Source organism: Atractosteus spatula (assembly GCF_055471065.1).
Source record: "Atractosteus spatula isolate fAtrSpa1 chromosome 10 unlocalized genomic scaffold, fAtrSpa1.hap1 SUPER_10_unloc_13, whole genome shotgun sequence".
Classification (NCBI taxonomy): Eukaryota; Metazoa; Chordata; class Actinopteri; order Semionotiformes; family Lepisosteidae; genus Atractosteus; species Atractosteus spatula.
The window spans coordinates 355925-380649 of NW_028296616.1; the positions used below are offsets into that span (position 1 = coordinate 355925).

General features: G+C 44.9%; 1 protein-coding gene across 1 annotated transcript; it reads right to left on the reverse strand.

The window, feature by feature from the left end:
* Positions 1-544: 544 nt before the first annotated feature.
* Positions 545-12086, reverse strand: LOC148812940 (uncharacterized). The gene is made up of 2 exons (XM_088908459.1): positions 11717-12086; positions 545-3026 (listed from the first exon to the last, which is right to left on the reverse strand). Exons 1-2 carry the CDS (start codon positions 12084-12086, stop codon positions 916-918), a joined length of 2481 nt encoding a protein of 826 aa, XP_088764585.1. The 3' UTR covers positions 545-915.
* Between the last annotated feature and the right edge of the window lie 12639 nt (positions 12087-24725).

Sequence of the window (24725 nt, forward strand, 5' to 3'; positions counted from 1 at the left end):
TTCCTCCTAACAACTTCATCTCAAAGTTCCAAAGGTAGCTCCTTGGTCTTCATGACAGCAGGACTGATCTGATCTGCTGTTTCAGTGAGACCTCACAGTCAGTGATATCTATTGTGCAATCAAGCAATTGAACACCGGTGAATTTGAAATGAACACAGGTGTACCTTGTTAATGTATTTAGTGTGATCTCTCAAGATAATTGACCCAAATTAGGTTGTTGAAACAAAGGGAGTGAATACTTATCAATTAAGTAATTTTCCATTTTTATTTTTAATAGATGTCTTCAGAATTATAAATACTTAATTTCATTTGAACATTATAAAGAATTGCTTCTACAGGAGTGGAGAAAAACATTTAAATATGATTTAATTTGACTTTGCAACACAGCAGAATGAGAAATAAACAATGGGGTGTGAGTACTTTCTGAAGGCACTGTATATATAGCTTGTCCTGTCTGCAGTTGCATTGAAAAAAAAATTGAAGTATTACTAACGGTGCCAAAATAGATTTTCTTATTAAAAGAGATTCATACAGTGTCTTATTCTTTATTATTTACCCTTTATTGCATAAATATTTCTTGTATTTGATATATATGCTCTCTTATCCACATAAATTAAACTCTGTGACAAGAACTATTTCTGTTTTAGTCAACTGTAAATAAGAGTATAGTCAAAATTTAACTGACCAGACGAACTCAAAATTGGGTGACTACAAAGTGACTATGACTAATAGACATTTTGGGAACAAGTAAAGGTTTGTTCCATGCTGAAAAGAGAAGAAAATAAATGTCTCGGCTGTGGAGCCTTCTTCGGATGTCACATGCTGACGCATCTACCCACTTGAACTAAAAGACATTTTAGTTGAGTTGACTTAGACTATGATTAAATAAAAAACCTGGTGACTAAATTGGTGTTTTTAAGTCACCTGACTGGAACTCTTCCCACACTGACTGTAGCTGAATGGTCTGTCTCCTGTGTGAATGCGCTGGTGCTTTTTTAAGTCATGCGATTGAATAAAACTCTTCCCACACTGACTGCAGATAAACGGTCTCTCTCCTGTGTGAATGCGCTGGTGGGCTTTTAAGCTACGTGACTGACTAAAACTCTTCCCACACTGACTGCAGCTGAATGGTCTCTCTCCTGTGTGAATGCGCTGGTGCTTTTTTAAGTCATGCGATTGAATAAAACTCTTCCCACACTGACTGCAGCTGAACAGTCTCTCTCCTGTGTGAATGCGCTGGTGGGCTATTAAGCTACTTGACTGACTAAAACTCTTCCCACACTGACCACAGCTGAATGGTCTCTCTCCTGTGTGAATGCGCTGGTGGATTATTAAGCTACTTGACCGACTAAAACTCTTTCCACACTGACTGCAGCTGAACAGTCTCTCTCCTGTGTGAATGCGCTGGTGTGATTGTAAGTGGCTTTTCTGACTAAAACTCTTCCCACACTGACTGCAACTGAATGCTCTCTCTCCTGTGTGAATGCGCCGGTGGGCTATTAAGCTACTTGACTGACTAAAACTCTTCCCACACTGACTGCAGCTGAATGGTCTCTCTCCTGTGTGAATGCGCTGGTGGGTTATTAAATTACTTGACTGACTAAAAGTCTTCCCACACTGACTGCAGGTGAACAGTCTCTCTCCTGTGTGAATGCGCTGGTGGGTTATTAAGTTACATGACCAACTAAAACTCTTCCCACACTGACTGCAGCAGAATGGTCTCTCTCCTGTGTGAATGTGCTGGTGGGATTTTAAGGCATGTGACTGACTAAAACTCTTCCCACACTGACTGCAGCTGAATGGTCTCTCTCCTGTGTGAATGCGCTGGTGGGTTATTAAATTACTTGATTGTCTAAAAGTCTTCCCACACTGACTGCAGCTGAATGGTCTCTCTCCTGTGTGAATGTGCTGATGTTGTTTTAAGAGGTGCAAGTGACTAAAACTCTTCCCACAATGACTACATCTGAAAGGTCTCTCTCCCGTGTGAATACGCTGGTGTCTTTTAAAGTCACTTGACTGAATAAAACTCTTCCCACACTGACTGCAGCTGAATGGTCTCTCTCCTGTGTGAAGGTGCTGGTAGGGCTTTGAAATGCTTGAATAACAGAAACGCTGCTCCTCCCTGTGCCATAATGGCAGTTTGTCCACTCCATCTGAGCAAGGCCTTGAGTGATTCTTCCTCATCCTCTGATTGTACTGGGGTCTCTTATTCTGCCAATGCTCCATGGAATGGTCTTGCTCTGTGTGCTGAGATTTGTTTTCTCCACCATGTCCTTCAGTGTGCTGCTCAGCAGTGTGAATCATCCGGGGCTCCTTCTCCAGCTCTCTGAGACTAAAACTGTCTAGTTCATTCAGTTGTTCCCCTCTTTGCCCAAGAACAGACCTACTCTCCAGTTCATTAAAACTTTTAACAATTTTCTCAGTAACCAGATTATTAAACCTGTGTGTAAAGCCATCAGATACTAAGGGATCATATGATTGTTTGAGACTCTGCAATGACAGTCTCTCCACTTGAACAGAACAAGGCCTAATTATCAAGCCCTGTAGGAGCTGCTGTTGCTCCTCCCTGTACTGACTCCTCTCTGTGTGCTGTGACTCAGTACTGTTCTCTTCACCAGGTACATCAGTCTGCTGCTCTGCAGCGTCAATCAACTTGGACTTCATGTCCTGTTCTGTAAGATTTAAAACATCCAGTTCTTCACTGTGCTCTCGTACAGAGACACAGCCCAGTTCATTACAACCTTGTGTAATATTGTTCGAGTCCAGATTATTAATCTTCTCTATAAAATCATCACATACTAAGAGCCCAGGTGTCTCACTCTCAGGCTCTGTCTTCATCATGGGCACAGAGTCCAGATCCTCGACACTCTGTCTGCTCTCTGTGTGCTGCTCACTGAGTGTCTCTTTCCCTTCTGCGACAGTGAGCTCTCTCTCCTGCACCAAACTGGAGCCCCACTCCTCCTCACTGTGCTGCTGTTCAAGAGGAGCCATTTCCCCAGCGTCAGAGAGAGCACTGGTCTCTGTGCCTGTAAATACAGGAAAAGAAAACAAGAACTTTATAATAATAATAAACTTTATTTTATATAGCACCTTTAAAGGTGGCTTCTCAAAGCACTTTACAGAAGGCCAACAACAAAATATACACAATATAAGCATGATGAGAATATAGTTAGACGAGTCAGTAGATGGTGGTACTAAGTCCAGTAGGAGCAGAGGGGTAAAGAACAGATAAATAAAGGCTCTTCTGAAGAAGGTTTTGAGTCTGGATTTGAAGAAGCTTAGAGAAAGTGACTCTGATATCCTTGGGGAGAAAGTTCTAGAGCTTGGGGCAAAACAGGAGAAGGCCATGTCACCCATAGAGTGTAGAAGGACTGGGGGACAAATAGTTGAACACAATTAGAAGAGCGAAGGTTGTGAGGTGGGGAGTAGGGCGATAACTCAGACAGGTACTGAGGTGCCAAGCCATAGAGAGCCTTATAGGTAAGCAGGAGGATTGTTAAGCATCACGAAACTTGACAGGAAGCCAGTGCAAGGACTCCAGGATAGGAGTAATGTGAATACTTGCACTAGACAAACTGGAAATTACAGCATATTAACACTGCACTGACAGAGATGGGTAAATACAGACACACTGACTGGACACTGCAGCATATTAGCACTGCACTGAAAGGGGTTAATATAGACATGCTGACTGGACACTACAGTACATTAACACTGCACTGAGAGAGAAAGGGGTTAATACAGACACACTGACTGGACACTACAGTACATTAACACTGCACTGAGAGAGGGGTTCATACAGACACACTGACTGGACACTACAGTACTTTAACACTGCACTGAGACGGAGGCATTTATACAGCCATGGACTGCTCAGAGAAGGGGTGTAAATACAGACAGACTGACAGACAGGACACTACAGTACATTAGCACTGCACTGAAAGAGAGCGGTTAATACAGACACACTGACTGGACACTACAGAACATTAACACTGCACTGAGTGACAGGTTAATACAGACATGCTGACTGGACACTACAGTACATTAACACTGCATTGAGAAAGAGAGGGATTAATACAGACACACTGACTGCATATTATAGTACTTTAAAACTGCACAGAGAGAGGTGGGTTAATACATAGACACTGACTGGACACTACAGTACATTAACACTACACTGAGACAGAGAGGGGTTAATACAAACACACTGACTGGACACTCCAGTATATTAACACTGCACTGAGAGAGAGAGGGGTTGATTCACACACACTGACTGCACACTACAATATATTAACACTGCACTGAGAGAGAGGGGTTAATACAGACACACTGACTGGACAATACAGTACATTAACACTGCACTGAGAGAGAGGGGGGTTAATACATACATACTGACTGGACACTACAGTACTTTGTAACACTGCACTGAGAGGGGGGGGGGGTTAATACAAACACACTGACTGGACACAACAGCACATTAACACTACACTGAGAGAGAGTGTTCAATCAATCTTTATTGACAGAAAAAATAAACAAAGTATGAATCTTGATTCTTAGAACCCCACCTTAAGAATTATTAAAATAAAATCATAATTGGAATATTAATTTTTTATTCACAATCCTGCACGTTTCCAAAACACCAACGCTTTTCAAATGTTCCACAGTCATTATGAGATAATATAAAACATATATTTTAACGACATCCTGCTCTTCACCAACCCTTCAAACATCCTCACCAAGTCTAGAGACCTGGAACCAGAGTCTTGTAGATGGTGAGTTTGGCCTGGCCCAGTTGAAAGTTGGCGAGGAGGGTCTGAGTTTTTTGTTTTTTCGTATGACCCACCCCGAACATGAAAATAATGTAATTGAAGGCCAGGCCAAGGTTGATGAAGAGCCAAATCAACACGGCAAACATGGGCGACAGGTGGGGGCAGGCACTGTAGTAGTGGAACACCGTCTCCCTCTGAGCGCAGAAGGGACAGGGCCCTTTTGTTGAGGGGAAATCTGTAGAGGCTACCCCAGGCAGGCCGGACACCATCTGGCACCCCCAGACGAGCCCTCCAGGGAGTGTCAGGGAGTGCAGACAGCTGGGCCTGGTGTCTAGATGTTACAACTAGTCTATACAGACACTTCCCCTCAACACCAGCCAGAGACCTCTCCTCTGAAGCAAGGGACTCAAGGAGAGATCCTGTCGGCCCGGGACTGAGTGCAGGAGACACTAGCAGACCAGGGAAAGGAGGCTGTGTGGTTGGAAGGTGGCGTTCCTCAAACAGACCCTGGACTAGCAGCATCTCCTCAAGAGGCAGAGCAGAGCAGAGCAAAGCTGACTAAGAAACCCGTCCACACACCGCTGCGAGTGTAGTCCCAGAGCGTCACATGCCCACTCCATGCTGCGCCAGCAGTCCTGATCCACGTCAAGCAGGTGGTGGAGTTGTGTGACGTTGGCGCGGACCAGTCTGCCGGTAAAGTCCAAGGAGCGGCCCAGTTCTGTGTCCATTCACGGATTGTGTACTAGTGGCTCTCAGAGTGACCAGTATAGACTGGGCCGCTCCTCCTCTCTCCGCACGTGCAGATGCCGCCAGGCTTTCAGGAGACTACGCTGGAAAGGCTGCAGTGGAGACAGGTCAAGGCTGCAGTGGAGTCGATCCCGAGGTGTCCTGCTAGACGCAACAGGGTGAAGGTCAGCTCCCTCCAGGACAGCAAGGCCGGGCCATACAGCAGCTTCTGTACTGCCTGCATACGAAAGGCGTCCACCCGGCTCCGGATGTCAACGAGTCCTTGTCCTCCGTCCTCTCTGGGCAAATAGAGGACACCCCTCCACAGCCAGTGCAGTCCATCCCAGAAGAAGTCGAGAAGCGTGGCCTGCAGCTCCTCGATCAGTCCAGCTGGTGGCTCCAGGCACAGCAGGCAATGCCACAACATTGAAGCCACCAGGGTGTTGACAAATCAGAACCCGGCCTCTGTAGGAGATCTGGGAGAGCAGCCAGCGCCAGCGGTCCAGGCGACCTTTCACTTTTTCGAGGAGCCCCTCCCAGTTCTTCCTCACACTGGCCTTGTCCCCCAGGTACAACCCCAAGTATTTGAGTCCTCCTCTGGTCCAGCTGAACTTCTCTGGCAAGACTGGGGGACCCGTCTCGCTCCACTCTCCCAGGAGTAGGGCGCTACTCTTGGCCCAGTTTACTTTGGCTGATGATAGCCACTGGAAATCATTCAAAGTTGTCTGTAGCGCCCTGACATCCTGTTCTCCTCCGACCACGACCATGATGTCATCAGCGTATGCCAACATCTTGACAGTAGAATTGGGGCAGCCCGGGATGGACAGCCCCTTGATGACCCGGCGCAGCTGATGTAGCAGAGGTTCAATGGCAAGGGAGTAGAGCATTCCTGAGAGTGCACAGCCCTGCCTGACTCCCCTCCGCACTGGAAACGGAGCAATCAGCCCTCTGTTGACCTTTAGCACACTGAAGATGTCACTGTACAGCACCTGAATCATGGCAACAAAGACAGAGCTGAATCCGAAAAACCTCATGGTTCTCCACAAATACTGATGTTCAACCCTATCAAAGGCCTTTTCCTGGTCTAACGAAATGAGACCAGTATCTAAACCCAATAGTCTGGAGGTGGCCACAACATCTCGAATCAGAAATATATTATCAAAGATTGTCCTTCTGGGTACACAGTACGATTGTTCGGACTGCACCACTGATCCCAGCACCACCCTCAGCCTGTTGGCCAGAGCTTTGGACAGGATTTTATAATCCACACACAGCAGGGCAACAGGTCTCCAGTTCTTAATGTCACACAGGTCCCCTTTCTTAGGCAGCAGGGTGACAACAGCTCTCCTGCAGCTCAGTGGCAGGTCCCCGTGCTCCAGACTTTCCGAGAACACATCCAGCAGGTCAGGTCCCAGCACGGCCCAGAAGGCACAGTAGAATTTGGCCGGCAAGCCATCAAGGCCAGGGGTCATACCATTACTCAAGACACTGAGTGCAGTGGAGAGCTCCTCCAGGGATAGAGGCCTCTCCGGCCATGCCCCCTCCTCTTCGGGGATCTGTGGAAGGTCTTCAAGGAACCTGCGTGTGCAGACCTCACAGAGTCCTCACTTGCCTCGCTGGAGAAGAGCGTCTTGTAGAACTGCATGGTCCTCTCCTGGATCTGCCCAGCCTCGTGCAGCTCCTGCCCTGTCTCCGAGCGCAGGCAGAGGTTCTGCCTGCTCTGGCCCGGTTTCTTCTCTAGGCCCAAGAAGTAGCGAGTCGGGGCGTCTACCTGTGATGCACTCTGAACCCTAGATTTTATTAGAGCTCCCTGTACTTTTGTGTCCAGAAGGCCAATGAGTGATTTTTTTGAGTGTGGAGGTTATCAATTAGCCTTCTGTCTGCACAACACTCCAGAGCCTGGTGGAGCTCCAGAATGTCTCTCTCCAGAGCCTTCATGGACTCACGGATACCTCTCGTGACAATTCCAGTGTACTGCTGGCGGAACTGGCGAATCTGCACCTTCCCAGTATCCCACTACTGCCTCAGGGAGACAAAGTGGGCTTTCTGACTCCTCCACTGCTACCAGAAGAACACGAGGCAGTCACAGAAGTGAGGATCGTCAAGCAGTTGGGTATTAAAGTGCCAGTAGGCACTGCGGGATCTCACTGATGGGACGACGACTGTGCAGATGGTGAGACAGTGGTCCGACAGGCCCACTGGACAGATGGGAGTACTGCTTGACGATGCTGTAATGATGTTTACGGCAGTAGATGCGGTCCAGCCTGGCCAGAGAGAGGGTGTTCCCTCAGACCTGGGCCCAGGTGTACTGCCTCGTGTCCCCATGACATCTCCTCCAGATGTCAGTGAGGTCAGATTTGACAAGGATCCTGCGCAGCTCCCTGGCCGACAGGCCATGTGGCTCTCCGTGATTCCTGCATAATTCCTGTCCAGTGTGCTGCTCTCTGTGCAGTTAAAATCATCCCCCAGGAAGACCAGCTCTTCAGGCTGGCAGGTCACCAGCGCATTTTCAAGCTCCCTGAAGAAGGTGACCCTCTCTCCGCCGTCTGTGGATGCGTAAATGTTAATAAAAACAAAGGTTTTCTTCCTGTAAACTACTTGCATGAGTAACAGGCGACCTTTCACAACCTCATGGACGGCGATAGAGAGGGGCTTCAACCCCACAGAGAACAGCACCGTGACCCCCGCGCTCACAGGGGACCCATGATGGTACACAATGTCCCCCTGCCACTCCCGCTGCCAGGCAATGATGTTGGAGCTGTCGGTGTGGGTCTCCTGCAGGAACGTCACCTGCAGGCTGTTTTCTTTGATGACCTCCAACACCGCAGCTCGCTTCAAAGCCCTCCGGCACCCATTGGTGTTCAAACTCCCTATTCTAATGCCGCCCATGTTTGCGGAAAAGAAAAAAAGAAACAACATAAAACACGAACAGACACATAGCACACAGACGGATAGTGATGTGATGTAAGAGACGGGACACATTCGTGCTGAGGTGCATTCTGCGGTCCTGCCCTGATCTTACCCAATAAGCTCTTCAGGCACCATCTCTCTTGATCGCTGAAGTCATTCGTACCTGAGCCTTTTCAGATGGTGCGTCGCGGAGAGGACAAAGAGCTCAGTGTCGGGAAAAAAGTCCTCGACCACAGTTCCCCTCTTACCTTTAGTCTTCTCTAAGAACTCCCTGATGCTCTGGAAACTGTAGCCTACTCTGCAGCTCTGCCGGGCCGAGGAGCCCGAGGCGAGAGAGGAGTCTGTGAAGCCGCCCTCGTCATCGTCGCTCCCGGACTCCGAGGAGCTCCGGGCGGCGGTGGCGAGGACACTCCAGCGCGTCCTTACTCTCCCAGTGTCGGAGTCACTCGCGGCCCCCGGGCCGGCGACAGAGCCGCCCTCCACCGAGCTCTCTGTGCTGTGCTTTTTCTGCACCGCACTCTGCACAGATTTTTTCGTGCACTTTCTCCACGGTGTCTTAAAACCATCGTCTATTTTTCCGGATGTTAATTCATTTCCTCCCCACACTGTGTCTACAGTTTTCGCTGGCACTTGTGACGAGTTTTCCTCCGTCGGTGTCACTGCCTGCTCTCTCTCTCCCTGACTCTCCTGAGCTGCTGGGCTCTGCAGCTCCCCTGCTCCGCCAGCGCTCGTATCTTGCTCCCCGGTGTGGGGAGCTCCTATCTGAGGGCTGAGGTGGTCCACTCTTCGCTATCTGTTCTCCTGCATGGGACACCACCAGCTCGGGCTCACCTGCCCCCTCCAGCGATCTCCTCTCCTGCACCCCGGCCATGGGCTCTGCCTCCCTGCTGCCTCCCTGCACTGCTCCACTCCCCGCTGCCTGACGCTGTCTCCTGGCCTCCTGTGCACCCTGGGGCTGAGGCTCCCTGCCCATCTCATCCTCCACCTCCGGGCAATTCTTCACCACATGCCCCTCGCTCCCGCACCTGAAGCACTTCGTCGATTCCAAAGTCACGAATGCAACATAACCACAGGTGTCAATCCGAAATTTAAGATCCACATTGATCTCCTCCATGGGGTTTTTTAAGATGCCCTGCAGCCCAGAGGGACCCTCCTGATCAGAGAGACCACCTGTCCGTAATGGGACAGCTCCCTCTACAGCAGCTCGTTCCTCATGAACGGAGGCACATTGGAGAGGGTGATCCTCCAAGCTGGGGCCGCGAGCGGCAGCACCGGGGTGAAGGTGCCGTCCAGGACGACCCCTTTACCACCAGGGCATTTGCCAGATCAATAGATTGCAGGAAAATAACTATCCCTCCACTCATGCGGGAAGCGGACTTGATGTTCCTGCAGCCCACAACCTCCCCGACCGCAAGAACGCACCTCTCCAGCGGTTCATACAGACACACTGACTGGACGCTACAGTACATTAACACTGCACTGAGAGAGGTTCATACAGGCACACTGACTGGAAACTCCAGTACATTAACACTACACTGCAATCAGAGAAAGGGGTTAATACAGACACACTCACTGACTGGACACTACAGTGCATTAACACTGTACTGAGAGAGAGGGGGGTTAATACAGACACACTGACTGGACACTACAGTACATTAACACTGCACTGAGAGAGACGGGTGAATACAGACACACTGACTGGACACTACAGTACTTTAACACTGCACTGAAAAAGGGGTTAATACAGACATGCTGACTGGACACTACAGTACATCAACACTGCACTGAGAGAGGGGGGAGGGTTAATACAGACACACTGACTGGACACTACAGTACATTAACACTGCACTGAGAGAGGGGGGGGTTAATACAGACACACTGACTGGACACTACAGTACATGAACACTGCACTGAGAGAGAGGGGGGGGGTTAATACAGACACACTGTCTGGACACTACAGTACATGAACACTGCACTGAGAGAGAGAGGGCTTGATACAGACACACTGACTAGACACTACAGTACATTAACACTGCACTGGGGGGGTTAATACAGACACACTGACTGGACACTACAGTACATTAACACTACACTGAGACAGAGAGGGTTTAATAAAGACACACTGACTGGACACTACAGTACATTAACACTGCACTGAGAGAGAGAGGGGGGGGGTTAATACAGACACACTGACTGGACACTACAGTACATGAACACTGCACTGAGAGGGAGGGGGGTTAATACAGACACACTGTCTGGACACTACAGTACATGAGCACTGCACTGAGAGAGGGGGGGTTAATACAGACACACTGACTGGACACAACAGTACATTAACACTACACTGAGACAGAGAGGGTTTAATATAGACACACTGACTGGACACTACAGTACATTAACACTGCACTGAAAAAGGGTTTAATACAGACATGCTGACTGGACACTACAGTACATTAACACTGCACTGAGGGGGGGGGTTAATACAGACACACTGACTGGACACTACAGTACATATACAATGCACTGAGAGGGGGGGGTTAATACAGACACTGACTGGACACTACAGTACATTAACACTACACTGAGACAGAGAGGGTTTAATATAGACACACTGACTAGACACTACAGTACATTAACACTTTATACAGACAAGGACAAACTGGAAATTACAGCATATTAACACTGCACTGACAGAGAGGGGTAAATACAGCCATACTGACTGGACACTACAGTACATTAACAATGCACTGAGAGAGGGGGGGGTTAATACAGACACACTGGCTGGACACTACAGTACATTAACACTGCACTGAGAGAGGGGGGGGGGGTTAATACAGACACACTGACTGGACACTCCAGTACATTAACACTGCACTGAGAGAGAGGGGGGGGAGTTAATACAGACACACTGTCTGGACACTACAGTACATGAACACTGCACTGAGAGAGAGAGGGCTTAATACAGACACACTGAATAGACACTACAGTACATTAACACTTTATACAGACAAGGACAAACTGGAAATTACAGCATATTAACACTGCACTGACAGAGAGGGGTAAATACAGCCATACTGACTGGACACTAGAGTACATTAACACTGTACTGAGAGAGGGGTTAATACAGACACACTTACTTCACAGTACAGTACATAAACAATGCACTAAGAGAGAGAGGGATTAATACAGATACAGTGGATTAATATTCCAGAGGAGTTAATACAGACACAGACCTCACCAGTGAGGAAGTTATAGACACTGGTTTTAAACACACACACATACTCTGACTTCATACACGTCACCACACTGACCTGACAACAGTTTCATGTCAATTTCTTCTTTTATTTCTGCAGTGACTTCACAGGGAAGCGTCTGGGTACCCTGATCTCCTCTTGCTCCCGAATCCTCCTCCCAAAGCTGCAATCTCCACTTCAAGCTCTCGTTTTCCTTCTTCAGCTGCGCCATTTCACTCCCGACACTGTCCTCCACACACTGTGTGATTTTAAACACGGCCCCTCTCACCAGGACCTGGGAGACGCTGCGGAGTTTGTCTTCAAACTCGTTCTCAGAGTCAGACATCCTGTTTCCAAAAACTTCTGACACTTCATACACGATCGATTTGAGCAAAACGTGCATGAACGAGTCAAGCTGGATTTGCAGATTTAACAAGTACTCCGCCATCCTTCTTCAGAGTCGATCAGAAACAAAGGCTGACTTGCGATGTTTAAACAGAACAGCTTCTTTATTTTTATTCTTCACAGATTCTGTTGTCAGGGCTGTGCTCTGTTCAAGTATCAACACAGTTGACAAGATGCTACGTTTTCAGAAACTGAAGTTATTAAAAAAACAACTTTCTTCTTTATAGAAAGAAAATCATTCAAGCACCCACAGGCATGCTGTGTAGCGCCGTGTGATGACGTCATTCGTTAGCGCGGCCGCGGCTTCAAAACAATCGAGAAGCGGAGCTGAGAAAGAGGAGTTTCTGCAGCCGGATATAAACTTAACTGCACCTCCTAGCGCCACCTAGTCAAGAGGAGTGAATCACCTGCGACTTGCGCCGTTCGTAAGTGTGAATTTTGTGAAACGGAACAGATTTATTGTTTTGCCCTTCCACAACGAAAACGTCTCCCTTTGCAGGTTTTTGGTTAAAGAAAAAAAAATGCTGTCATATTCTTCCCAGCTGGCAATATTTATTCTGCACCATAAGCAAGATTTGTATTTCATATTTCGCAAATTGTTTGAATTTCTCGAAAAACACGTTGTTCCAAGAAAGGAAATAAATACTTCCAGTAACAAAATCAAGCCATATGTGATTGTCCTTAATGATACATTCTGTATGAAAAGACAGGAAGAAAGGCACCTCAGGATTTCGGACACAGGATCTCCTGTATATTGAGAGAAGTTTAAACCATCTGTCAGTTTATATGTCCAAGGAGCTCAATTTGCATTCCATGTACAACAGCGTGTCCTCTACACCCGCCACTGAAGCACAGCACAGGCTCAGCATCTTGACATCTCCCTAACAGAGACACGCAGAGACCTTTTGGTGGGCAGTGGCTCAAAAGGGGAGAAGAGACCATTTCTGGAGCAGGATTTGTTACGTTGGAGTACTCTGGACACAAATCAGTGCCCGCTTGCATTTCTGTGTTTTTTTTAATTTTACAGAAAGTTTAAATGCGACTTTGAAGGCATTATAATTCACAACCTTGGCAAAAAATGGTTGTCCATAATTGTTGATTATGTTTGATTAACAGACAAAATATGACAACCCCTCTACTGAGCATATACTTTATTTTCCTGATGTAACACATCTTAACAAGAGGGCAAAGTAAATAAAATAATTAGCATCTAATTGCATGCAATACCAAATGCAATCTCTTTCCATCTTAAGAGCAAGGGTTCACATGATACATCAATTCAATTTTTTTTTTCCCAAAAAAGTGTCTATTGTGGGACAAATACTGCTTGAGCAGCCTCTGTTCCTCAACCACCCGGCTCAGGTCTCGATGGAGTAGATGTTTCTATGAGGCTGAATTGTCTTAGTTCAGGGATCTTCTTTACGAAATAAAGGATGGCTTTCTACCTGCTCAAGCTATTGTCGACACTGTGCGGGAGGTTGACGATGAGCTGTCTGGCAGTTAGATCCGCCAGGACTTTGAGCGACTCAAACTCAGCCTCCTGGACAGCTGGCTGGAGAAGCTGTGACCGGTGCATGGCTCAGGGAGATGACAGTGAAGTGGGGGGACCATGGGGTGAGCCTCCTGGGGTGCACCACCATCGTGTTCCACAGGCTGGTTCTGGCAAAGCAGTTCAGGGCACCGGTCTTGGAGGTGGTTTGGGGAAAAATCTTCCCCCACTTCGAGCCGGCATGGCTGTGGGCATGTCTGAGACTGCCTTTCCTGCCCCAGAGGTTGAAGCAGCTCGACAATTTCATCCAACATAATTGCATTTTATGAAAATGGTGCTGCAGCACCTTCTGTATGTCTGTTGTGTCCCACAGCTTGTGAGAAGAAGAGAAAGACCCCTATCTCTTTTGCCTTCCGTTACTCCCACTCGGGGGTCTTTCCACTGACTCTGTGAGGGGCAGGTGTGTCCAGTAGATTATCGAGTGGAAGTTAGGGATGTTGGAGATGCAGCTCCTTGCATTCACAACAAGAGTCACCAGCAGCAGCAGCAGTAGTGCCTGCAGCTTTCCATTCTGTAGTGGTTTCGCCTAAACGAAAGGTTTCCCAAGCGGAAACAAACCACCTTTTTTCGCATGCTTCTCAACTGCATAAAGGTCCCTAGCGACAGGCCATCTTTTCTCAATGTATTTCTGGTGTTTCATGGCATCTCGTACCAAATGCACTTTCCTTCTGTACACGGAGCTGATCACTTGAAATTTGGCTGTGCAGAGAGACCAAGATGAGCTTTGTCGACTCCAAAGCAGCTCCTTTGTAAAACGCTGTTTGTTCACATCACTTATGTGGGGCTTATACACGGCGGTCTCTAAAGGTCTTTGCTACCTGATAGTGGGGCATTGCAGTAGTCTAACCTGCTGTATGCAAGAGCATGCATTAATTTCTCTGTGTCTTGAGTGGAGAGAAACTGCCTTAGTTTTGCAATTTTTCTCAACTGTAGGAAGTATGTTTTGATACTCTTTTAACATGAGAGTTAAACGAGAGCCTTGCGTCTAATATGGTTATGTGCTGATTCTTGAGGCAAATTTTTGAATGCTCTGAGTAAAGTGCTGAAGTTATAGTAGTCCTATCAGTATTGTAGCCACCAAACAACAGAACCTGTTTTATCAGAGTTGAAGAACAAAATGTTTTCACATATCCAAGTCTTTACTTCATTAATGCAATTAGATACTTTATTATATAGCCCCAGAGAGAGAGAAATACCGGAAGGACAGCAAATAACCGGAAATGAGAGACAGGACAGAGAAGGAGCACCCTCTGGCTGCAGAGGGCATGACACCTACAACACTCTGGTTGCATAAGTGTGCACACCCTTTTATTATGGGGGCTGTAGCTGTGTTCAGAGTTAACCAATCACATTCAAAATCATGTCTAAATTTAAGTAGCATACACCTGCCATTAATGAAAGTGATTCTACTGGGATAGCCATGGTCCTCAAGGAGGTGATTAAAAATATAAGGGATATTATTGTTGAAAGGTACTGATCAGGAGAGGGGTATAAAAGAATATCAAAGGCATTGGATGTACCATGGAGCCCTCTGAAGATTATCATCAAATGTGGCACCACAGGGACATTGACAAGATCAGGACAACCTTCCAAAGTTAATGACGGGACAAGGAGAAAACTTATGAGGGAAGCTACCAAGAGGCCTACAGAAAGCTACAGAGGCCTACAGAGCTGCAGCAATTTTTGGTGGGTATTGGTCACTCCTTGCATGTGACAACAATCTCCCGTATTCTGCATGTCTGGGCTATGGGGTAGGAGGCAAGACAGAAGCCATTTTTCACAAAAAAATAAATCTAAATTTTGCAATAAAATGCATTCAGTCACCCTAAAAAATGTCTTATGGTCTTATAAGACAAAGGGTAAGCCTTTTGGCCTTAAGTTTAAAAGATATGTTTGGTGTAACACAGCCCATCATCACACACCATTTGGTGGTGGAAGCATCATGCTTTGGGGATGCTTTTCTTCAGCTGGGACAGGGGCTCTAGTTAAAATAGATAGGATAATGACTAGCTCCAAATATCAAGATATTTTGGCACAAAACCTGCTGGCCTCTGTCAGAAACCTGTCATCTAGACACTGTTCCCAGAGCTGGATAAGTGACTCCAGATTCTACAGATCTCTAGCAATAGAGAAAGTCAGGCTACAGAAGTGGAGAAATGGAGAAAATCTCCTCTTCACAATGTGGAAAAATATTACCGAGACGAGTAAATTTCTTGAAGTTCAATACTCTATACAAGTTACCCCTACCCACCTGGCAAAATTTAAGGGCTTCAGTACAAAAGCTGGCTGAAACAAGCAATTGCTATTATTACACATTTTTGCAGACCTCACGGTGCTCTACACTGCTCTTTTCTAAACTGAGCTGCTCATTTGGAAACCAAAAGGCAACAGAGAGGCGTTCTTATACTGGGAGCCGAACCCGGGCCACCTGGGTGAAAACCAGGAATCCTAACTCCTAGACCAACGTAGTCATTCTGTGCATAATGCAGGCAAATTGCAGTTCCTGTCTCTATGCCGTGCTTCCCTGAGAGCTAGCTGACAACCAGAGCGCTGCAGAGTCTAAACAGAAGGCCACACCTGCATTCAACATATTCACACCAGGACTTGAACACAGATACACTTGATGAAAATCTTCCCACATTATAAACTTGCAGCCCTGGGTCTCAGTTCGTTTTTGGTAGCCTTAGCCAATCAAAGCCTGTATGGGTCCCAATTATTTACAAAGAATTGTCCAATCACAGTCTCCGCTCTCATTCTTGGTAGTTTTCACCGAATCACAGCCCTCCCTGCTGTCAATCAAGTGGGGAGTTTATCCATTTGTGTGCTGGTTAATCAATCCGTTTTTTCAAACTAGAAGTACCAGAAACTGTGGGCTCCTTGTGTTTCTTTGTCCTTTTTAAAATATGTTTCTGGTTTGTAAAATAACTGTTTTTGACATTATTGACTCAGCTTCTCCGGTGCTATTAGAAATATATATAAATAGGTATGTGGTATTTTAACAAATCTGGTGTTTGAATCAATTAAGGGGTGGCTCCATCTGCTTTGTAGTTATAAAAAAAAATGATAAAAAATGTAAGTGAAGCTTGATATGAGGGTAATCTGTGTTTTTCAAGTTCGGTACTTAATAGACTTTTGGGTTTGGATTTTGAATCATTATTGTCATGCTCAGGCTGGGACCAGCTTCTTTCTTCACAGAAATGTTCACACACAAGTAAACCATGTACACTCAGGAAAAAATCTCAATTTCAATTTCTCATCTAGTCTATTTTGATCTTACAGATTGATATTATTGATATATTATCTTATCTGTATTATTGATAGAGCTCATGTATTTCTTGTAGAGTATTTATATTCTTGAGAGAACAACTGTATAACTGTAGTATTAACAGGGACTCTGCATTAAATACTATCTCCATTGTTGTAACTGCTTCAATCAATTCAGAGTAGCGGGGTAGGCAGAGCCTATCCCAGCATTAAATGGGCACAAGACAGGATACGCCCTGAATGGGACACTACAGACACACACTTACACCAGGGCTGGTTTTCCCAGAAGCTAATTAACTAAACCCAAGCAAACAAGGGTACATGCACATACCCAGGGAGCAGATTGAATGCACGAAATGAACCCAGCAATGCTAACCACTGCACTGCCTCGTCACCCTGACAGAGATTTAATATAGAATAATCCACAACATAAGTCATTGATCTCCCTTCTTCCTTTATTTCTTATCTACACTCTGGTTTATCGATTCTCTCTTCCTAGTGTAGTGACTCCTTTCCGCTTGATTCTCAACTTTATTTCAGAATTTTTTTCAGATCCCTTCTTCTCTTCATTCTAGTCTGGTGAGAAGTCAGGCTCCAAACAATACCTTGAGCAGTTTCTGCAATTTTAAAATAATAATAATAATTAATTCTGCTTCTTCTACTAATGATATCACTCCTGCTGCTGCTTACAACAGTAAATTCCCCCCTTATGTTTATAGTACTGATGACACTACTAGTGCTCTGAATAATATCACAGCTGTATCTACTGCTGTTCCTGCTAAACCTACAGTCTGGACATACCAAGAGGCTGCTCTTCTCTTCCTTCACTCTCTTCTTCTGAGCTTTCATTTCTCTCTTCTTTTTCTCCACTTCCCATCTCCTCTTCTCGACCTCCTGCTTCATCTGTTCCATCTCCTTCTTTTTCAAGATTTCCCCCCTCTTCTCCTCCTCTTTTTCAAAAAACTCTCCTTCTCTTCATCTCCTCCTTTTCCATGATTTTCCCCCTCTTCTCCTCCTGCTTCATCTGTTTCTTTTCCTCCTTTTTCCTCCTAGAGTCTCTACAGTTTGTACAGATGAGACAATACAGTGTGTCCAATAAGAGTCTGTCCAGGTGAGACTATACAGTGTATCTAGTAAGAGTCTGTCCAGATGAGTTTATACAGTGTGTCCAATAAGAGCCTGTACAGGTGACTCCACACAAGGACAGAGGTTCTGTTCACTTCTCACCTGTCTCTGAGTCTCAGGAACTCTGAAGTTCCTAAAAGGAGGGGGCTCCTCCAGGGCTTGATGGGGGCGGCATGGCACAGTCACCAGGGGTTTCTCTGAGTTCAGATGATTGAGGAGGGAGGGCCCAGGGGCGCCGAGGTCCAGGAGAGGGAGGGATGAACATCTTGTTTTCTTTAACAGCCTCGCCAATCTGGATCATGTGTCTCCTTGGCTGTGGAGACTGAAGACACACAGAAGACCTTTCTGTTCCTGCTGAGTCCCACAACAAGTCAGACTGTCCTAAGACTACTACAAAGAGAAAAAATTAACCTGCTAATCACAGACCTCAGTTACAGGGACTCCCAGGTAGTTCTGCAGGATGAGGTAGAGCTATGCTGCACACTGGCGGAAGCACTTGTCCACCTCAGAGAAGTCACACCTGACCTTCATGTTTTCGAAGCAGGACTTCAGTGTCTCCTTCACCTCCTCCTAGTCATCCTGCTTCATGATTCCTGTGCCCTGGAAGGGAAAATCCTAGGAAAATGGGGAGAGAGAATCAGGCAAGATGTCCTGACCATGTCTGCTGCTGTCAAACCAAACCTCCATTATCAGAGCTCCCGTTGTGTTGCCCGTTGTCTTCACTGTTTTAATTTTGGGATTTGGTAAAATTTCTTATCATATCCTCTGTGAAACTTCACTAACTCAGTACCAACTCCTGTACCAGAGAGAGAGAACAAAGACAGTGAATCATCCTCATACCTCCACAGCGCCAGACAGGAGATGCAACCTAGGGGTGGAACTGTGGTATCTCTAAAGCCAAAAGAGAGGGGGAGGGGGGTCACCCCCCTGTTAATAGAGCCAATAGAAAGACAGAGACACCCCACTGTTAATAGAGCCATTAGAGAGAGGGGGAGTAACCCCACTGTTGCCATCGATGACCAAGAGTCTCACCACCCACTCTATGATGCCCGCTTGTGGTGATCTATAAGCGGTGTGTCTTTCAGCCAACCACTTGAAATAACAGCAGGCTGGTGTCCCAGCCCAGCTCCTGTCTCTCTCCCCTTGGATCTGGGAGATTTCCAGGTTGAGTGGGGTGACGCAGGTATCTTGGAAAGCTGAGGGGGTCAGGAGAGTCGCCCCAGCCCCTGTACCGCCCTGATACCACAGTGTAAGCTGGACAAGGGGAGGGGTTTCAGGGACTCACCAATCCCACATATGCTGCCTCCGATCCAAACTTGGCCAGGACCTCATCGTACAACTCCAGGCAGTCAAGCTGGATGGAAGACATCGCATTCTGAGCCCAGGTCCGCACCCAGCTCTCCTCAACCTAGAGAAGCCCCTCCAGTTCGACCCGCAGGCCCTCCCCGAGCCACCACAGGGCAGCCGGGGCCTTACCTACACTCTTACCTACAGTTACACTATAACTAACACTTACACAAATACTGCCAATATTACAACAGTAACACTGCAATTAAGACTTACAGTTTGTATATTACTAACAATAACACAAACTTAGTAGTACACTAATAATACCAATAATAACAGTAATACTATCAAAAGAACTAACATGACAATGAGTATTAATACTCTGACACTAACACTATGATTATCACTAATATTAACATGAATACTAGCATTAAAACTAAAATTCAAAGTAGCTCTATCATCACTAATTCTCACATGAATACTAGTATTCAGTAGTGCTATCATCATTAATACTCACATAGACACACAGACACTACACATACTCATGGACACACACCCACACACATCAAACACTCACAAACACCCACACACCCACAGACACCACATACGCTAATAGTGATAAAAACACAGCACTCACAGATTTCTGTTCGTTGGTCTGGACTCTAGAAAGTTCTAAAGTGCTCTAGAAATTTGCAAGTGACTCTGGACCTCAACACCTGTTGATGGGTCACTTCTGTCAGACACAGCATTGGAGCCCAAGCCCACCTACACACACATTCACACACACTGACAGATATACACCCACACATTCACACACATTATGACATACTGACAGACACACAACCACACACTCACACACATTCACACAAACACTACACACACTCACAGATACAAACTCACAGACACACATTCACAGACACACACATAGACACAACACACACTCACAGGCACCACACACATTTATACACACAATCAGACACTCACACACATACAGTACTCGCACACATTCACAGACACACACATAGACACTACTAATACTTACAGACACACACCCACACACTGATAGACACCACACACTTGCAGACACACACCCACACACTAACAGACACACACCTGCACAATGACAGAAATATCACACTGACAGACACACATTCACACACTGACAAACACCACACACTCACAAACACCACAAACTCACAGACACACTCTACAAACACTTATAATAACAGTAATGATATCACTAAAACTAACACTACTGCTACTGTTAATACTGTAACAGTAACTCTATAATTAAATTTAATATTAACATTAATATGACCAAAAAACTAAAATTATCAGTAGTGCTATCATCATTAATACTCACATAAACACTAGCATTAGTATTAAAACTACCAGTTGTACTCTCACTAATATTAACATAAATACACAAGCATTAGTATTAGTTGCTGTCCGTGACGTCACACCACTCTTTGTGACGAAGGCGAGACATCTAGCCAGGCACAGTGATGTGCCACGTGTCGCCATGGTTACCATACTTATGATTTGTAAACAAATGGAAAATGCATTTAAACTGTTACTTACACAAATTTATTAACTTTGAATATAATTTTCTAGCTCTAGGATACAATTCCTAAATAATAATTTGAATAAATCATTCTTTAATTTCAGATTGAACATTATTAACACTAAACGCATGTTAATTAATCGATTTTGACTCTTTTCTAGATTTTAAAATGGGTCAAGAATGGGAAAAGAATCAGTGCTCACCAATCGGTGAACTTAATCGATTATTCTATGTTTTTTTAGTTGAATTAATTGCTTGATAAGTGATCAATAACTCTCCTCCGTGCGCTCTGCGCGTCTCCCGCGGTCTCGCTCTCCGATTCCGGCTCTCTGGCTGGTGTCTGTGACGTCACAGCGCTCTTTCTGACAGAGCAGAGCGCGTCTCCGCTGGAGGAGACTCCTGTCCGGAGCCCGGAGGGCTTTTCTTACAGATATAACATCTCCAAAAACAAAACACACCGGGCTGTTAAGAGAAGCGATTCATAACAGCAGGAGGAGGAGAATGACAAACCGAGAAATGAAATTCATTAAACACTAACAGAAAAAAAAAATGTTTACTTCACAGAATAATGCGTTATAAAGCATACTCCTGTGGAGCAGAAGAGAAAGAGAAGGAGCACAGGTCTCTATAATAAGTGCTTTTAAGCTTTTTACACGAATCTCCATAGAATAGAAGCCAAGAGGATCAGACTCCTGATCCTGGAGGTTGAAGAGCAGCTCTTGGTTTTATTTTCACTCGATCTCTCAGTTCCTCAGCCAGTTTGATTATTTAATTAACTATATAACTGTTATCAGACTCTGTTTAACTGTATATTTATAAGACTCCACATGAGAGACGTGTGGGAGACGCTGAATCCCAGGGCTGGTGTGGAATCACACACAGACAGGTCTTCTGTGTGATCTGAGTCCCACTGCTCAGAGCTACAAACTTGTCAACTAGTCACTATTGTAGACACGACCATCAGTCTGCTGCTGCTGATAATCATATTACACTTATAAGAGTGACAACACTGCTGTTCATTAAATAAGTAAAAATAATAATAAGAGATAATCACATATTGCTCAATTGTCAGTCAAACACTTCTGACAGATAGGTTTATTCCATGCTGAAAAAAAGAAGAAAGAGAACACAATGTTTCGGCCGTGGAGCCTTCTTCAGGTGTGAGAGAGACAGGGCAGTAGGCAAAGGTAAAGTAGTGGGAGAACAAAGGCTGGGAGGGAGGAGGAGTGAGAGGCGGGAGCAGGGGACAGAAAGAGAGGCCAATCAAGAGGTGTGAAGTCAGAATAGATGTAGAGAGGTGTGACAGAAAGAGGGTCTTGGAACAGCTGTGAAGAGACAGAATGGTGGTTTAGTGAGAGAAGCGGGCAAATGGCCCAGGGAGGAAGAGATTTAATCTGTTTCTCTACTGTGCATGTTTAAATCCACTTAATATTGAATATTAATATGGAATTTTACAACTAAGGCTAAATTTTGGTAGCTGAAACAGAAGTACTGTATAGTACAATTTTGTTTTGATTTGAACTGATGTTTGCACCTCAATAATCCATTCGTCGTCGAAAGAAGCAAAGGCAGATGTGTATTGAATCGCACGACAATCCTGTTCTCAATCCAAAAGAAAGGTTTAATGTGATCCCACTAGAAAAAGAGTCAATTTCTATATCTAATGATGTCCCTCAAACATTTTGTAATATCTCTGGGAGTGTATACTGTAGAAGCCTGGTTAACTGCTTAAATTCAAACTAAACAGGACTATGGGAATGAGATTTGATTTTGAACTGGGATTTAAATAAATAGGAACGCTGCACTACATTGTGCTTTATGTAAGACAAAAGGTGGGCTTCCTGTGTTTTCGATTACTCAGTTGTAAGAGCGGAGGAATATAGTGGAAACAGCTGGGAACTCTTTGTTCTCTGGTTTGAATCTGGCTGGAAGAAAGGTGTTTTTTATGTTCTTTAATCAGAAAGTGAAAATTTGTCATTCACTTTGTTGTCCAACGAAAGCTGAGTAAACGGTGAAGCAGAGCCTCTTGTTCTGAATTCTTCTAACATTTTCTAGGCTTGTAGACTCCTCACTCTTCCTAAAACAAAGTGCCGCAGATAAAGATACAGTAGTTGTCGGGAGTTTAGTTCAGTGGTAGAGCACATACAGTACAGTACCTCGCATGTATATGGCTGTTTTCAATCGCCGGTGTCTCCACTCTGGATTTCTTCCTAAACGCGATATCTTTCCTTACTTGTGTGTGAATTTCAGCGTGACACATAAAGCCTTTGTCTGTTTTATAAAGATTCTATTTTAAATCAATTAAAACAAAAGAAATACTAATTAAATACACATAGAAAACACATGTATCTAATTAGAACATTTGGGCAATGTATTACTAGCAGTGGAGCTGAGCTCAAAGTAGAGCAGTTGATATTGTTAAACCACGTATTGTTTTTGAATGACGCTACTAAGCACTGGCACGGTGTTTGTGCAGTCCTTCCCAACCTTTCTATCGACTGGATGAGTCTCCTGTTCCATCTCCAATTCTTTCCGCACATTTCGCCTGTTTCACCACCATTATCATTAGACTATAGCCACTAATACGAGAATACTGTTCTGAAAGACTGTCTTAAATAATAATGTTGAAAAGGGTAATGATAAGAGTTTTTTTTCATTAAGGTAACCGTACATTTGCATGTATAGTACAACTTATTATCTGTATCTGCAAATCCCCAATATTAATGCTGTCTCCTGAGAAACACAAGTGTAGAGTCAAATCATATTAAATCATACAACAAATCTATTCAATTAACACTCCTATGTGACAGAACACATTTAAGACTTACACCCCTTTAAATATGTATTTCCTTCATTTCAGTTCTCTCCCCGGGATACCTGAAAATTCATTATAGCATAATAAACTCTGTGCATGCATTACCTGTAATACAGCTACTAATAAAGATAACATTAAACTTCATTATTAAGATATCACGCTTTTATTAATAAAATATGTATTGATAAAATTCCTTGTGAATAATTGTAGTGTCTGGAAAGCAATTGTTCATTACTTAATGACGATATTATTTCCACTACATTCAGGACAGTTCCAATGTGATCTATTGTTCCGCTTAGTCTGCTTAGTTTCCTACTTTAGTAACGTCTAATGGGCAGCAGCTGTTATTTTAGGTTTGTTGCAATTGAGAACAGGTTTGGTACAGAGCTGCTGACAAATTTCAGCAGCCAGTTTGTTTCAACTGACCCGTTGTAGCTACCAATCAGAAGCAAGGAGAAACAAACATTAGTTTTGCCTTTTTTTTAAAAAAAAAGGAAAACAGAGTAGTAGTTTATGTGGTAATTTCAGGTACAATGTATGAACTAAAGTTAACTAGTCCCACAGTAATGCGTGGGGTCCTATCAAGAAAAAAAATAGTTGTAACCCGAAAACACAACAAACACAAAACGAGAAGTCTTCCGGGAACCTAGGTAAATCCCTGTAGTAGTCTAGCAACTATAAAAAAACAACCAAACGCAACAACTTCAAAAGAAAAAGAACATTAAAACAAATCTGGGGAACAACATAAACACAGAATCTAATGCGAGAGCTTTATCAAGTCTTCAGTGCTCCTCTCGTCTCAGTAGACCTCTCTCATATATTTGTGTACAGGTCAACTGGAGGTACACAGCTGATAGTAATTTAAGTAGGGAGCTGCATAAGCATGTGTGGGCTGCAAAGGTAAAAGTATAGGTTTATTCCATGCTGAAAAGAGAAGGAAACACAATGTTTCAGCTGTGGAGCCTTCTTTGATTGTGACTAGAAATAAACCTTTACTTGTTCGTTTGATGTTAATTTACCTCCATCAAATACCTAAGAGTATCTAAACTCCACAGTTGCTTTCAGTAGCTGAAGACAC